Source organism: Oryctolagus cuniculus, chromosome 9 (genome assembly GCF_964237555.1).
Source record: "Oryctolagus cuniculus chromosome 9, mOryCun1.1, whole genome shotgun sequence".
Taxonomy (NCBI): Eukaryota; Metazoa; Chordata; class Mammalia; order Lagomorpha; family Leporidae; genus Oryctolagus; species Oryctolagus cuniculus.
Window position 1 is genome coordinate 72235240 of NC_091440.1, and position 18090 is coordinate 72253329.

Sequence of the window (18090 nt, forward strand, 5' to 3'; positions counted from 1 at the left end):
GCTAAGCTGGTCAAAGTATTCTGATAGACTTTTTTTTTCAGAACTTGACTATATCTTTCTGTTTTCTCCTGGCCTGTATTGTTTCTGTTGAAACCACGGTTACTCTTCTAATGATGTTTCTAGTGAAGGTCACTTGATAATTTTCTCTGGCAGATTTTAATATTCTTTGTGTTGTACTTTAGAGAGTTTGACAGAATATGTCATGGTGAAGTTCTTTTCTAGTCATGTCTATTTGAGGTTCTGTGGGCCTTCTATCCTAGCATGTCCATATCTTTCTCTAGGTATGGAAGGAACCTGGGATGTTTTCAGCCATTATTTCAATGAGTCGGTTTTCTAGTCCATTAATCCTCTGTTCTCTCTCAGGGATTCCCATAACTTGGATATTTATTTGTTTGGTAGTTTCCCAACAGTCTCATAGACTGTCTTCATTCTGTCTTTTTACTTTTTTGTTTGTTTTGTTTGATGACTGAGATGATATTCCAAATGATCTGTATTCAAATTCAGATATTCTTTTTTCTGTTTGATCAAGTCTGTTGTTGAGGCTTTCAACTGTATTTTTCAATTTTTATTAGATAAATATAAATTTCCAAAGTACAACTTTTGGATTATAGTGGTTTTTCCCCCCCGTAATCACCCTCCTACCCACAATCATCCCATATCCCACTCCCTCTCCCATCCCATTCTTCATCAAGATTCATTTTCAATTATCTTTATATACAGAAGATCAATTTAGTATGTACTAAGTAAAGATTTCAACATCAACTGTATTTTTTATTTGATCTGGTGAGTTCATCCCCAAGATTTGTTTGGTTCTTCTTTAGGATGTCTATCTCCTTCCTGAATATCTCATTGATTTTGTGCATTGTTTTCTGATTTTGTTTAGCTATTTATCTGTGTTCAGTTGTATCTCTTTGACCACCATATAATCATTCTTTTGAATACTTTTCCAGGAATTTCATCAATCTCTCTTCTTTGGAACCTAATACAAGAATGGTATTTTGTTCCAGACATACATGTGCACACAGACATAAATGTGTCTTTGAGCATTTCAAATAATTAATGTGAAAATATAATTAAAATGTAATGTACACTTTATATGAAATTTTTGAAATAAATTTGTGTACATAGCTATATTTATACACATGTTAATATATATACATGTTGATATTCAAACATCTGTCCAAAGCATACATGTACACACACAGACACAATATACACAGAAGCCATGAAAAGAAATAGAGGTCAAGATATATAATATTTACTGGGAGAAGTATCCTTAGCAACTTAGACTCTATTAGACATAATCTAAATCTTCTCACAATAAGATCTGTAAATAACTTACAGATCTGTAAATATATATATATATATATATATATATATAAAACTAAAGCTTTCCATTTATTGTCTCTACTGCATTGAGCCACAGAATGAAAGAAATCTATGGGAAGCAAAAAAGAAAATAATGGACAGGAAACAGTGACTTCCTTAGCAGAAATGATCAGAACTAATGGAACCTGGATGTGTCTCTCATACTCCAGTGCTCCGTCACTATATGAGTTTGGTGGCCCCAACCCAGTGTTATTTTGGAGAGTGCTGCAGGCTCAGGCCTGCAGTTACTTGGCTGTATGTTCAGAGAAGGAAAGTGAAATCTGTATGAAAGTAGGAAGGCGATTGAGAGACTTGAGAATTGTTATATAGGTGGTTTGGAGTGATGTGTACCTAACGTAAATTGAATTCAAAGGAAATGCTGAGGAAACAAAATGCTGTTGGGGGTGATGTTTTTGTGCAGTGGGTTAAGCCACCACTTGACTCTGGCATCCTATATTAGACTTACAGTTTGAGTACTGGCTGCACCGCTAATGATCCTGCTCCCTCCCAGTGCTTCCAAGAAGCAAGCAGAAGATGGCCCAAGAAATTGAGTCCCTGACACCTACATGGGAGACCCAGATGAAGTAGCTGGCTTCTGGCTTTGGCTTAGTCTAGGCCCAGTCATTGCAGGCATTTGAGGAGTAAACTAGTAGATGGAAGATCTCTCTATGTCTCCCTCTCTAGGATTCTGTCTTTCAAATGAACAAACTAATCTTTAAGAAAAGTTTTAAGACTACAGTCACTCCTAGGAATTTAGAAGCCTTGCTATTTTCACAGGACATAGCTATCCCTTAGTGGGATGTAATGTTTCATTTCTGATTTTTAAAAAAATTTTATTTATTTGAAAGGTAGAAGTACTGATGAAGGGGACAAGACAGAGATATCTGTCATCTGCAGATTCATTCCCTAGATGGTCCCTAAAGCCAGGAAGCCAGAACCTCCTTTCAGGTCTCTCATGTGGGTACATGGACCCAAGACTTAGACCAACTTCCTCTGATATCCCAGGCACATTGTGCAAGGAGCTTGATTGGAAGTGGACCAGCCAAGGAGAGATTGAGTGCCCAGATCTGATGCCAGGATCCTAGATGGCAGCTTAATCAATGCCACTGCATTGGCCCTCATAAAGCTTCATTTCTAATAAAAATACAAACCATGTGCAGTGATATAATATGGCCATCTGGAGATCGACCAGTTCATGTCCATAATAAATGTAGTCATGTGAGCAAAAATAATAACATAAAACATTGTGTGATTTCTGACTTTGTATCTTTATATTCCCTTAGCTCACAGCCAAAAGAATCGACATCCATTACTTATGTGGAATCCATCAATGACAAGTGAGTGAAAAACAAATTCAATATGTGTATATGTATACATGAATCCCCCCAAAGACACAGGTAATAATACACAATACTTAAAATTAAGGTACTACCTGTGAACTGATTGATATAAAAATACACATGTGAATATCATTAATTTGGACATGGTAGATATTTTTGAAAACTAAAAATGAGGCCTCATGTGACAATGACTGTCTCAGAACTCTTAAATAAGTATATAATTGTTATTAAGGAAATAACTATTTCCCCTTGTCTTTCAGGTTTGCATTTATGTCAGATTATATACATTTATCTGTGTGTGTATATGTGGTGTGTTTGCATATGTATGGGTGTCTACATGAATAATCATCAAAAAGCACATGGAATATCTTTTCCCTCCTTTCATTTTCAGCCTGCGTGTATCTTGTTGGTGAGATGTGTTTCTTGTAGGCAGCAAATAGATGGGTTTTCTTTTTTTTTTTATTTGACAGGTAGAGTTATAGACAGTGAGAGAGAGAGAGAGAGAGAGAGAGAGAGAGAGATGTCTTCCTTCCATTGGTTCACTCCACAAATGGCCGCTATGACACTGTGCCAATCTGAAGCCAGGAGCCAGGGGCTTCTTCCCAGTCTCCCATGTGGGTGCAGGGGCCTAAACACTTGGGCCATCCTCCAATGCCCTCCCAGGCCATAGCAGAGAGCTGGACTGGAAGAGCAGCAACCAGGACTAGAACTGGCACCCAAATGGGATGCCAGCACCACAGGTGGAGGATTAACCAAGTGAGCCATGGCACTGGCCCCAGATGGGTTTTCTTTTTTAATCCATTGAACCAGTCTCTGTCATTTACCTGGATAGATAGGCCATTTATATTCAAGGAGACTACTGATAAATAACAACTTTGCCCTACCATCTTTCCATAAACATTCCTATTTTTTATTTTGTATTTCCTTTGTACTTTTACTGAGAGGTTTTCTGCCTTTACCTTCTTTCATAGTGATAACTATGTTTCTGTGTTTCTGTGTGCAGCACATCCTTAAGCATCTCTTGTAAGGCTGGGTTGGTGGTGACAAATTCTTTCAATTTGTTTTTTATGGAAGGTCTTTATTACACCTTCATTCATAAATGAGAGCTTTGCAGGGTTCACTATTCTGAAGACAATTTTTTCTTTTATTCTTGGACTATATCTCACTATTCTCTCTTAGCTTTTAGGGTCTCTGATGAGAAATCTGTTGGTTGTAGATCTTTGGATTGTTTCTGGTGTTTCTAATTGTTCCATTGGTCTATCCATCTGTTTCTGTACCGGTGCCAGGCTGTTTTGATTATAACTGCCCTGTATTATGTCTTAAAACCAGATATTGTGATGCCTCCAGCTCTGTTTTTGTTGTATAAGATTGCTTTAGCTATTTAGATGTCCTGTGCCTCCATATGAATTTCAGATTCATTTTTTTTTCTGCATCTGGGAAGAATGTCTGTGGTATTTTGATTAGTATTGCATTGAATCAGTAAATTGCTTTTGGAAGAATGGACATTTTGATGACATTAATTCTACCAATCTATGAACATGGAAGATTTTTCCATTTTTTGTACCTTTTTCTATTTCTTTAAAGTTTTGTAATTCTAATTATAGATACCTCGGACATCCTTGGTTAAGTTTATTCCAAGGTATTTGATTTTGTAGCTGTGGTGATGTGATTGATCTTAGAAGTTCTTTCTCAGCTGTGGCATTGCCTGTGTGTACAAAGGCTCCTGATTTTTGTGTACTGATTTTATATCCTGGTGCTTTACCAAACTCTTCAGTGAGTTCCAATAGTCTCTTGGTGGAGTTCTTTGGATCCCTTAAATAAAGAATCATATCATCTGCAAAGAGGGATAGTTTGACTTCTTCCTTCCCAATTTATACCCCTTTGATTTTTTTTCTTGCCTAATGGCTCTGGCTAAAACTTCCAGTACTATATCAAATAGCAATGCTGAGAGTGGGCATCCCCATCTGGTACCAGATCTCAGTGGGAATGCTTCCAACATTTCCGCATTCAGTATGATGCTGGCTGTGGGTTTGTCATAAATTGCCATGATTTTGTTGAGGAATGTTCCTTCTATGTCCAGTTTGCTGAGGGTTTTAACTATCAAAGACTTGTATTTTATCAAATGCTTTCTCTGCATCTATTGAGATAACCATATGGTTTTTCTTCAGCAGTTTGTTAATGTAGTGCATCACATATAGATTTGCAAATGTTGAACCATCCCTGCATACCAGGGAAAAATCCCACTTGGTCTGGGTGGGTGATCTTTCTGGTGTGTTGTTGGATTCTATTGGCTAGAATTTTGTTGAGGCTTTTTGCGACTATGATCATCAGGAAAATTGGTCTGTATTCTCTTTCTCTATTAATCTTTTTCAGGTTTAGAAATTAAGGTGATGCTGGCTTCATAGAATTTGGGAGGATTCCCTCTCTTTCAATTGTTTTGAATAACTTGAGAAGAGTTTTAGTTAGTTCTTCTTTAAATGACTGGTAGAATTCAGCAGTGAATCCATCTAGTCCTGGGCTTTTCTTTGTTGGGAGGGCATTTATTACTGATTCAATTTCTGTCTTGGTTATGGGTCTGTTTAGGTTTTCTGTGTCTTCATGGCTCAATTTAGGGAGGTTGTATGTGTCCAGGAATCAATCCATTTCTGATAGATTTCCCTGTTTGCTGGTATACAACTCTCTGTGGTAATGTCTGATGATGTTTCAATTCTGTTTGTTTTTTCAAAAAACCAGTCTTCATTTTGCTGATCTTTTGTATTGTTTTTTGAATTCAATTTTGTTGATTTCTCTCTAATTTGAATTATTTCTTTTCTCCTACTAGCTTTGGGTTTGCTTTGCTGTCATTTTTCTAGATCCTTGAGTTGCAATGATAGGTCATTTATTTGGTGCCTTTCCAATTCCTTGATGTAGGCACCTATTGCTATAAACTTTGCTCTTAACACTGCTTTTGCTGTATCCCATAAGTTTTGCTAAGTGTTGTCATCTTCATTTCCAGAATAGTTTTGATTTCTCTTTTGATTTCTTCTATGAACCACTGTTCATTCAGGAACGTGTTATTCAAACTCCATGTGTTTGCATATGCTCTAGAGATTCTCAAGTTGCTGATTTCCAGCTTCATTCCATTGTGGTCTTAGAAGATGCATGGTATGATTTTGATTTTTTTTTAATTTGCTGAGAGTTGCTTTATGGCCTAGTATGTAGTTAATCCTGGAGAAAGTTCCATGCGCTGCTGAGAAGAATGTGTATTCTGCTACTTTAGGATGAAAACTTCTGTAGATATTGTTAGGTCCCATTTGGTCTATTGTGTTCACGTCAAGAGTAACTGTAGTCATTTGAGCTAAAATAATAAGATAAAACCTCGTGTGACTTCTGATTATATACCGTTATATTCCCTTAGGTCACACTCAGGAGAATCAACATCTAGTATATATGTGGAATCCATCAGTGACAAGTGAGTGAAATACAAACTCAGTGTGTATTTGTATACATGAATCCCCCAAAAGACACAGGTATGTTACTACCTGTCAACTGAATAATATTTAAATACATGTGTGCACATCATGGTAGGTATATTTGATTTAAAATGAGGATTAATGTTACAATAATAATTAGCTCAGGACTCTTAAAACAGCAGTATATCCAGAGTGAAATAACTATTACTTTAAACACTAGTCTTTTAGGGTTGCATTTATGTCAGATTACATATATTTATTTGTGTGTGTATATGTGGTGTGTGTGTATATGAATGGGTGTGTGCATGAATCATCAAAAATTGCATGGAATATCTTTTTCTCTCCTTTCACTTTCAGTCTGCGTGCATCTTAGTTGGTGAGATATGTTTATGATAGGCAGCAAATAGATGGGTTTTGATTTTAATCCATTCAGCTAGTCTGTCTTTTAACAGGAGAGTTGAAGCCATTTACATTCAAGGGGACTATTGATAAGTAATGAAAATATGTACTCATGGTATGTTTGTGAACTTTAGAGACTAGAAACCAGAGCCTATCACCATTTAGAACCTAGGCAAATATCAAAATACCTGTGAGTGTGATGCACAGTGATCCTAGGGAGAAGAGAACCCATTTTGCAAGCAAAGACTTGGTAGTTGTAGGCAGGAAGCATGGCAAGAGACAGTCTTTTACACTCCTTTAATGTGTTCTCACAGTAGCATATGTAGCTACTTTTTCTAGGTTTTTGTATATATTTGGATTAAAGAGGAGTATGTCATAAGAGGAATATTTCTTCCTTCTGGTATTCACATTGAGTAACCCCTAGACAAAGCTCAAAGGAAATGTTCAGTATGCTAATGGATAGGAGTCTGTCTCTTTGTAGAAAAACTGAACATGAATTTTGAGTCATTTTTCCCATAGGCCAAAGATATTCATTACAAATACACAAAGTGCAATTTCCATGCAAAAGTATATTTCTCTTCTTTGTTTCTATCTATAGAACTCCTTTAAGCATTGTTTATAAAGCTGTTCAGATATAGACAGCTTTCTTCAATGTTTGTTTGTCTCAGAATATCTATCTCTTCATTCATGAAATATAGCTAAGCTGGTCAAAGTATTCTGATAGACTTTTTTTTTCAGAACTTGACTATATCTTTCTGTTTTCTCCTGGCCTGTATTGTTTCTGTTGAAACCACGGTTACTCTTCTAATGATGTTTCGAGTGAAGGTCACTTGATAATTTTCTCTGGCAGATTTTAATATTCTTTGTGTTGTACTTTAGAGAGTTTGACAGAATATGTCATGGTGAAGTTCTTTTCTAGTCATGTCTATTTGAGGTTCTGTGGGCCTTCTATCCTAGCATGTCCATATCTTTCTCTAGGTATGGAAGGAACCTGGGATGTTTTCAGCCATTATTTCAATGAGTAGGTTTTCTAGTCCATTAATCCTCTGTTCTCTCTCAGGGATTCCCATAACTTGGATATTTATTTGTTTGGTAGTTTCCCAACGGTCTCATAGACTGTCTTCATTCTGTCTTTTTACTTTTTTGTTTGTTTTGTTTGATGACTGAGATGATATTCCAAATGATCTGTATTCAAATTCAGATATTCTTTTTTCTGTTTGATCAAGTCTGTTGTTGAGGCTTTCAACTGTATTTTTTATTTGATCTGGTGAGTTCATCCCCAAGATTTGTTTGGTTCTTCTTCAGGATGTCTACGTCCTTCCTGACTATCTCATTGATTTTGTGCATTGTTTTCTAATTTTTTTTTAACTATTTGTCTGTGTTCAGTTGTATCTCTTTGACCATCCGTAATTCTTTTGAATTCTTTCTCAGGCACTTCAACAATCTCTTTTCTTTGGGATCTGATACAAGAATGGTATTTTGTTCCAGATATACATGTGTACACAGATATACATGTGTATACTAAAACTATGTTCAGAACATGGAAGCACACACACACAAACACACACACACACATTATATACACAGAAGCCGTGAAAAGAAACAAAAGTCAAGATATATAATACTTACCATGAGGAGTATCCTTAGCAACATAGACTATATTTGACATAATTTAAATCATTTCAGTATAGGATCTGTAAATAACTGAATTTATATATATATAACTTATATATAAAAATATAATTATGTTATTATATAATATAATTATATTATTATATATAATATATAATCTATTTTAATATATAAATATATATATTGGAGGGTGCCACAGGCTTAGGCCTGCATTACTTGACTGTATGTTTGGAGAAGAAAAGTGAATCCTGTATGAAAGTAGGAAGGCGATGGAGAGACTTGAGAATTGGGAACATAGGTGGTATGGAATGATGTATACCAAAAGTAAATTGAATTCAAAGTAAATGCTGAGAAACAAAAAGCTGTTGGGGCTGGTGCTGTGATGTATTGGGTCAAGTCACCAGTTGCGACACTGGCATCCCATATCAGACTTATGGTTTGAGTCCTGGCTGTACCAGTTCTGATCCTGCTCCCTCTCAATGCTTCTGGCAAGTAATTCAGTCCCTGCCACCCACATAGGAGACCCAGATGAAGTTCCTGGCTTCAGGCTTTGTTCTAGCCTAAGGCCTGCCATTGCAAGCATCTGGTGAGTAACCGAGTAGCTGGAAGATGTCTCAATGTCTCCATCTCTGGGATTCTGTCTTTCAAATAAAAAACTAATGCATAAGAAAAGTTTTAAGTTGGAGTCATTCCTTGGAATTTAGGTAATAATCAAGAGCTTCACATAATCCAGAAGCCTTGCGATTTTCACAGCATGTAGCTACCTCTTAGTGGAATTGATGTTTTATTTCTGTTTTTTTTATTATCTTATTTCTATATTTGAGGCCAAATATAGAGATCTGTCTATATATATATATATATATAGAGGGGGCCAAAACAGAGATCTGTCCTCTGCAGGTTCCCTCACTAGATGGCCCCAATAGCTGGTGTGAGACTGGGCAAAAACCAGGAAGCCAGAGACTCCTTCCAGGTCTCCGATGTGGGTGAATGGCTGCAAGAACTTGTGCCATCTTCTGCTGATTTCCCAGGCACATTGGCAGGGGGCTTGATCAGAAGTGTAGCAGCTAGGTGGAGATCAAGTGCTCAGATCGGATGGCAGCATCCTAGGTGGCAGTTTAACCTATAGCTCTACACTGACGCCCATAATTTTTCATTTCTAATAAAAATACACACCAAGTTCAAACAGTGATACAACATGACCATCTGGAGATCAACCAGTTCATGTCCAGAATAACTGTAGTTATTTGAGCAAAAATGTTAAGATAAAATCTTGTGTGATTTCTGACTTTGTATCTTTATATTCCCTTAGCTCACAGCCAAAGGAATCAACATCCATTACTTTTGTGGAATCCATCAATGACAAGTGAGTGAAAAACAAATTCAATATGTGTATATGCATACATGTGATGTTTCATTTGTGTTTTCTTTTTTAAGTTTTATTTCTTACTTGAAAGATGGAAATACAAGGAGGGATGGGGCAGAGAGATCTATCCTCTGCAGGTTCCCTCGCTAGATGGCCCCATTAGCTGGGATGAGACTGGGCAAAAGCTAGGAAGCCTAACCTCCTTTCAGGTCACCTATGTGAGTGCAATGGCCCAAGCATTTAGACTTTCTTCTGCTGCTTTCCAGGGACATTTGGCAAGGAGCTTGGTTGGAATTGGAGCAGCCAAGTAGTGATCAAGCACCAACTGAGATGCCAGTGTCCTAGGTGGCAGCTTCACCTATGCTACTACACTGGCCCCCATAAAGTTTCATTTCTAATAGAAATACACACCAGTGTAACATGACCATCTGGAGATCAACCAGTTCATGTCCAGAATAACTGTAGTTATTTGAGCAAAAATGTTAAGATAAAATCTTGTGTGATTTCTGACTTTGTATCTTTATATTCCCTTAGCTCACAGCCAAAGGAATCAACATCCATTACTTTTGTGGAATCCATCAATGACAAGTGAGTGAAAAACAAATTCAATATGTGTATATGTATACATGAATCCCCCAAAATACACAGGTAAGTGTACACTATCCTTAAAATTAAGGTACTACCTGTGAACTGATTGATATACAAATACACATGTGCATATCACTGATTTGAATGTGGTAGGTACTATTGAAAATTAAAAATGAGGCTTCATGTGACAATAATGACTATATCAGGACTATTAAAAGAGTAGTATATCCAGAGAGAACTAAATATTACTTTAATCCTTTGTCTTTTAGGGTTGCATTTATATCAGATTACATACATCTGTGTGTATATATGTTGTGTGTGTATGTGTACAGGTTTATCCATGAGTAATCATCAAAAGGTGTATAGAGTGGCACACATGGAAGGTTGATACTACTTGCAGCTGTGGCATCACAGATTGCAGTGCTGGTCCCAGTCTTGGTTGTTGCCTGTCCAATCTAACTTCCTGTTAATGCATCTTGAAAGGATGTGGATGATGACTCAACATTAGACCCTGTCACCCACATGGGGAATTGAGATGGAGTTTCTGCCTCCTGACATTGCCCTGGTGCAGCCCTTGTTGAAGCCAGTAAAGGATAGCTATATTTCTCTCTGTCCTTCTCTTGCTCTTGCTCTTGCTCTCTCTCTCCCACTCTTTGTCCCTCTGTTTTTCAAGTAAATCTTTTCTTTTCAGTTTCATTAAATGAATTTATTTATTAAAATAGTTTAACTCCAAATACAACTGTTGAATTTGTATTGAGTTATAACTACAATTCATGTTTCAATTGAAATGTCAAGATTTAACAGCTGACACTGTTTAAAAAAATAAGCCATTGTTAAATTTTAAATGGTCAGTTGTATTAGAGTTCAACAATTAACTGTGAACTATATCTCTGGGAAACCCCAAATCAATAATGTTAAGTTTGTTTCCAAAACCCACTGCAGTCATTCTTGAAACCCTGATCAAGATTTAACAGATGCACAATGACATGTTAAAAAAAAAAAAAGACTCCCCCCATAGTCTTTAACATTTCATTGGCTATGGAGACAATTAAGCTTAATCAGTGCTAACACAAAACTACTGAGAAAAAAAAAAAAACACTGGAAAAAAAAGACAAACAAAAACTCAACATCAGCACACAAAACAATTATCTTCATAGGAACACTGAGAACACTCAAACTGGAAAACCCTGAAAGAAAATGCCAGACATCCTTAGGTAACATTTCCTCATATAGGAAAGCAAATATCAGTAGTTTTAAATACAGAAAAGTGATGGCAACTATAGTGATCAGAGGTGAAACTTCAGTCCTAACTCTACAAACCAAAGGAGAAAAATGATCGAAGCACCCTCTGATAGTTTAAGAAAAGATTTTACATAATACTTTCGATCAGATGCCAGCTGGTTTTCTTGTAAGTTCAACAAAATGAAAGGCAGAGTTACCATTGGCATCACAGCTGAAAAAAACAAAAGTTGTAATATTAAAATAAAACAACTTAAAATAAATGCTGCTCTTGTATAAAAATAAAAACCAAAACAAAACCTTATCACGATAGTTAAAGAAAAAGAGGGTCTTTGGATCAAACCATAATATTTTTAGGCATGTTAGAAATTCAGGCCGGCGCTGCGACTCACTAGGCTAATCCTCTGCCTGCAGCGCCGGTACCCCGGGTTCTCGTCCCGGTTGGGGTGCCGGATTCTGTCCCGGTTGCTCCTCTTCCAGTCCAGCTTTCTGCTGTGACCCGGGAAGGCAGTGGAGGATGGCCCAAGTGCTTGGGCCCTGCACTCTCATGGGAGACCAGGAGGAAGCACCCAGCTCCTGCTTCAGATTGGTGCAGCACGCCTGCCGTAGTGGCCATTTGGGGGGTGAACCAATGGAAGGAAGACCTTTATCTCTCACTAACTCTGCCTGTCAAAAAAAAAAAAAAAAAAAGAAAGAAAGAAAGAAAAAAGAAAAGAAAAAGAAAGAAATTCAAACTCACCTATCTAGCTGCTAGTCTGATCAGGGCATAGAATAATGACCCAAGGTCACCAATTTTCCTCTGTTGACACCAGTATTTCTTATGCCAACAAATACAGTCTTCCCATTGTTAAGCTTTGTATTAACATCTCAACAGACAAATTCTCTCAAACTGAGTTTTGTTCATACCAAATGAATACCAATAATAAGAGCACAGGTGGACCCATCTCCAGGTTTTGGAAATTTTGTTATCTTGTCACAAAATGTGTAGGGCTATATGGGAACATTGATCAGGTAGCCAAATCAGTTATTATTAACATCTGTCCAGTAAAAGCCCACCTTAGTATCTGATAGAAACATTTTTAACTAAAACCATAAATGTAAGATAATCTTTTCCAGCTTACATTTTGCCAAGTCTTTCACATTTTTAACCTATTTATAACATCTGCATAGCAATCCAAAATTAAAACTGCAAAATTTTCATAGTTGCTTCCAAAATGCAATCTTAGTTGTCATAAATTTCTATTAATTATAGAATTCTCAGAAACCAGAACATTCTGGGAAGTTAGAAGCTTCAAAACCCCACCAATTCACTAATGAATGTTTCCTATTTCCGTAAACTATACTTCTTGAATCTGATTTCCCTGCATTTGAGTCAAATCAATTTTTATATAGTCAAATATATTTTCAATAAAGTTGGTCAAAACTTTCTGTCTTTTACACAAGGAGCTTCATAAATGAGGATTATAAAAATTATACCAAAGCTTGGAAATATTCACAATGGAAACATTCTTGATAGCCATGGCCTGGCTTTAATTTCTTCAGTTTCCTTATCTATGAAAATCCTACCCAGCTTTTTTCCCATCCTATAACCTTAATGCCAGTTATTAAGCACTTCAGGGGGTGGGCTACCAATAATTTCAATAATGTATAAAAGACACTCAACTAATTTAAAAGAAAAAGTCTTTGATACAGCATATTCTGCAGTATAGATTCTCAGTGTAGGCAATTATTTCCAACTTGTGCCAAATTCTTAGGAACCATAAATACATGGACACACAGCATACACTCTTCTCTCAGCTACACACATAAGACAAAAGGTTACTTGCACAAGACTGTGAAACTAAGCAAATTTGGGGTGGTACATAGATCTCAGGATCAGTGATATAGCAGTTCTGAAGGCTAAATTTATCTCCAGCGGCCCAGCTCAAGATAATCTTTTGTCAGCTTTAAAAACTCCAGTAAGGGCCAGTGCCATGGCTCAATAGGCTAATCCTCCACCTGCAGCACCAGCACACCGGGTTCTAGTCCCGGTTGGGGTGCTGGATTCTGTCCTGGTTGCCCCTCTTCCAGGCCAGCCCTCTGCTATGGCCTGGGAGGGCAGTGGAGGATGGCCCAAGTACTTGGGCTCTGCACCCACATGGGAGACCAGGAGAAGCACCTGCCTCCTGTGCCATTGAAGAGTAAACCAACGGCAAAAAAAGGAAGACCTTTCTCTCTGTCTCTCTCTCTCTCACTATCCACTCTGCCTGTTTAAAAAAAAAAAAACACTCCAGTTAGTTGAAAGCTCTTCTACACTTGATTGTAAAGCTTATGAATAGGTTTTTCCTGTGCTATTAGTCATGCAAATGATAAATACTTCACAGCTATGAAAACCAAAAATATCAGAGCTTGAGCACCTTTTCAAAACAAAATATTCATTCTAGTTTTACGTGCCACTTCAGTAATCAGGGCAAAACTATTATACAAAAATCTTTATGCAATTCTCCAGGAAAATTAAAGGTAAAAGGCTTTTTTGTCCTTCACCTTCCACTCTGTAATTTATGTTCTATTTTTAAGCCAGAATTATTTCACATGGTTATTCGATTTTTTTAAAATGTCTGTTAGAAAGCTCTGCTACAGCAAACTGGATTTTCACAGCCTGTTAGCCAAGGTTCATGCCACAACCATAGCCCTTAAAGGCAAGGAGGAATTTGCTGCTTCAATGAGTGTAAAAGTGCCAGGAATTTGTACTGTCCTGTGAGGTTTCTGCAGATGGAAACACATGGATGCAACATGGCTTCATTTTCCTTAGATGATGGTACTAGCTAATTGTTAGTAAGGCGAGGCAATCTCTCCTCATTACAGTTGCTTCCTTCTTGTTGAGTAAAGTAATGCAGACCATCCCTGCTTGGTTAACAGAGGGTGGGTTTGGGGTTTTAATTCTGATCCAACCCTTGTAAGAGCCTCCATTTCCTGTGGCAAAGCACGTGATTTAACAAATTCAAAAGCCAGATTGTGTTTTTATAGAATCTGTACTTTTGTTTGATCAAAGACTGATGTGTGAGTTAGTTCCATGTCACAAATTAGGATAACATCTACAATTAAGCATCAGTTTTGGAAAACACAACCTTGTCAGCTGAGCAGACTCCCTCTCTGCAATGCTGCTGACAGGTCAGCTGTTGCTATCTTCCTTGATGGAATACATTGGTTGGAAGCTCTATACCAAGTACTAAAACTCAGTACTCTCTTAGCAAAATATTCCCCTTTACTTAACTTTTTTTTGACAGGCAGAGTTAGACAGTGAGAGAGTGAGAGAGAGAGAGAGACAGAGAGACAGAGAAAGGTCTTCCTTCCATTGGTTCACCCCACAAATGGCTGTTATGGCCAGCACGCTGCACCGATCCGAATCCAGGAGCCAGGTGCTTCCTCCAAATATTTTAATTATAAGCGGTCATGGGAATTCTTCTGGTTTCTCCTTCATGGTTATTTTTTTAAGTTATGTATTTGCTGCTTCTGTCAACTCAGCAACAATGTCATCATTGCTTTCAAGTGAAGTGTTTCATAGGCAAGGAAGACGACCATGAGAGGTGAAAATAAAGAGGGACATAAGAATGAGGACTCTGGACATAGTAAATGGTATGTGGATCTATAAAATGTAGTTTGAGTTTGTAATAAATGTCCTTTCCAAAGACTCTTACAAGCTGGTGTTAAGATAATAGGTACTTAAATCTGCATATATTACAACTTTCACAAGCCTAATATATTCATTTCCACCACAAAGAGCTTCATTTCTAATTTTTTAAAAAGCCAGATTGAAAAATAGTGATATCTATATCTATATATCACATCAGTTTTTAGAATGAATGTAATTAGTTGACACAAAAAGGTAAGATATCTTACCCCATGGTATCTCACTATTTACTTTTTAATTCTTTAGACCAAATACAGAAGAATTGACATATGAAAATTATGAGGAAGCACCCAGTACCATGTGAGTTATAAATTTTAAAAGTTATAGATGTATTTGTGTGTATACATATACACCAAACCCATATATATGCATAACTAAATATAGGGCAGAACTTCTAAGAACTCATGAAAATGGAATTCAAATAAAAGCTTATGTTGAAATTCATGCACAGAGATATCTTTAAAAAGTTTTTGGAATATGAATATTATTAACAAACTGTGAATGCATTCCCAAAATTTGCAGCTAATTTTAATTCCATTTTCTCAAAAACTATCACGAGTACCCTATGTATGTTCATACACAAAGGTATTTCTTTTAATACACACACACACACACACACACACACAAGTAAGACTATGAAAAAGAAAACAAGGTTGAAATTTATAAGTCTACTCTTGGGAGTATCCTTGACAACTGATGAAACCTTTTGTATCATTTAAATGTTCTCATTTTCAAAAATGTAGTGAATTTTCTGTTTTCTTTTTAGTTTAAACTGGATGAGAGGAGAGTTGTGAGTGGGATGATTCTTCCAGTCTGTATATTTGTCATTCTTAGTAACAGCCAATCCTGTAGGAAAGTCTGCCACCATATGGGACTGATGCTCCAAACCCATTCTGAAACTCATTATGATTTTGACTCAGGCCCACAGCATGGATTCATGGAGTACAATGTGATATTGCAATACATGTATTCCATATAATGAGCACATCAGAGTAAATAACATTCATTACCATAAGCGTTATTTCTTTGTGTTGAAACATTTAAAGTTCTCTCTTCTAACTATCTTGAAATATATGGTATATTACCAATAACAGTAATAACCCTACTTGCAATAGAATATTAAAACTTATTCTTGATAATTGTAACTTTAAAAATGATTTATTCATTTTAAAGAGCTTGAGAGAGAAAGAAAATCTTCCATCCATGTTCACTCCCCAAATGTCCACAAAAGCCTGGTCTGGGCTAGGTTGAAGTGAAAAACCAGGAAACCCTTCTCTCCTACATAGGTGGCAGGAGCCCAAAAATTTTGGCCATCTTCCATTGCTTTCCTAGGCATATTAGCAGGAAGCTGGATTAGAAGTCAAGCAGCTTGGACTCAACTGTGCTCCAATATGGCATGTGGGTGTCACAAGCAGCAGCTTAACTTCACTGTGCCATAATACCACACCCTCTGATTTTAACTTTATTTTTTAACTTTTATTTAATGAATATAAATTTCCAAAGTACAGCTTATGGATAACAATGGCTTCCCCCACATAACATCCCTCCCACCCACAACCCTCCCCTCTCCCACTCCCTCTCCCATTCCATTCACATCAAGATTCATTTTCGATTCTCTTTATCTACAGAAGATCAGTTTAGCATACATTAAGTAAAGATTTCAACAGTTTGCTCCCACACAGAAACATAAAGTGAAAAATAATAGATGATTTTTTAAATGATGATGAAATCAGATCAGACCTATTGTCATGTTTAATCCCAGTGAGAGTCAAGTTGGGAATTGATAATTTCTTCTTCTTCTTCTTCTTCTTCTTCTTCTTCTTCTTCTTCTTTTTTTTTTTTACAGAAGATCAGTTTAGCATACATTAAGTAAAGCTTTCAACAGTTTGCACCCCCATAGAAACACAAAGTGAAATATACTGTTTGAGTACTAGTTATAGCATTAAGTCTCAATGTACAGCACGCTAAGGACAGAGATCCTACATGAGGAGTAAGTGCACAGTGACTCCTGTTGTTGACTTTACAAATTGACACTCTTGTTTATGGCCTCAGTAATCTCCCCATGCTCCAGTCATGAGTTTCCAAGGCTATGGAAGCCCCTTGAGTTCTCCGACTCTTATCTTGTTTAGACAAGGTCATAGTCAAAGTAGAGGTTCTCCCCTCCCTTCAGAGAAAGATACCTCCTTCTTTGAAGACCTGTTCTTTCCACTGGGATCTCACTCACAGAGATCTTTTGTTTAGTATTTTTTTTTTTTTGCCAGAGTGTCTTGGCTTTCCATGCCTGAAATACTCTCATGGGCTTTTCAGCCAGATCCGAATGCCTTTAGGGCTGATTCTGAGGCCAGAGTGCTGTTTAGGACATCTGCCATTCTATGAGTCTGCTGAGTATCTCACTTCCCACGTTGGATCACTCTCCCCTTTATTTATTCTATCGGTTAGTATTAGCAGGTACTAGACTTGTTTATGTGCTCCTTTTGACTCTTAGTCCTTTCATTATGATCAATTGTGAACTGAAAATTGATCACTTGGACTAGTGAGATGGCATTGGCACATGCCACCTTGATGGGATTGAATTGGAATCCCCTGGTATGCTTCTAACTCTACCATTTGGGGCAAGTCAGCCTGAGCATGTCTCAAATTGTACATCTCTTCCCTCTCTTATCCCCACTCTTATGTTTAACAGGGATCACATTTCAGTTAAATTTCAACACTTAAGAATAACTGTGTATTAATTACAGAATTAAACCAGTCATATTAAGTAGAGTAGACAAAAAAACTACTAAGAGGGATAATGTATTAAGTTGTTCATTAACAGTCAGGGCTATGCTGATCAAGTCACCGTTTCTCATAGTGTCCATTTCACTTCAACAGGTTTCCTTTTTGGTGTCCAGTAAGTTGTCACCGATCAGGGAGAACATATGGTATTTGTCCCTTTGGGACTGGCTTATTTCACTCAGCATGATGTGTTCTAGATTCCTCCATTTTGTTGCAAATGACTGGATTTCGTTGTTTCTTACTGCGGTATAGTATTCTAAAGAG

At 37.0% G+C, this 18090-nt stretch overlaps 2 protein-coding genes across 9 annotated transcripts in view; one reads left to right on the forward strand and one right to left on the reverse strand.

The window, feature by feature from the left end:
- The window catches only part of LOC127487170 (uncharacterized), a 399814-nt gene that overhangs the window by 62211 nt on the left and 319513 nt on the right, over nt 1-18090 (reverse strand). The window lies entirely within an intron of this gene.
- The window catches only part of LOC138843191 (phosphatidylinositol 3,4,5-trisphosphate 3-phosphatase TPTE2-like), an 82612-nt gene that overhangs the window by 9720 nt on the left and 54802 nt on the right, over nt 1-18090 (forward strand). For 3 of the 5 annotated variants that reach the window (XM_070048930.1, XM_070048927.1, XM_070048928.1), the window contains exons 3-7: nt 2652-2705; nt 6106-6159; nt 9501-9554; nt 10089-10142; nt 15298-15351. In XM_070048930.1, the coding sequence (XP_069905031.1) occupies nt 2652-2705; nt 6106-6159; nt 9501-9554; nt 10089-10142; nt 15298-15351 (270 nt within the window). The remainder of the gene's footprint in view (nt 1-2651; nt 2706-6105; nt 6160-9500; nt 9555-10088; nt 10143-15297; nt 15352-18090) is intronic. The other 2 variants (XM_070048926.1, XM_070048929.1) reach the window with 2 other exon arrangements.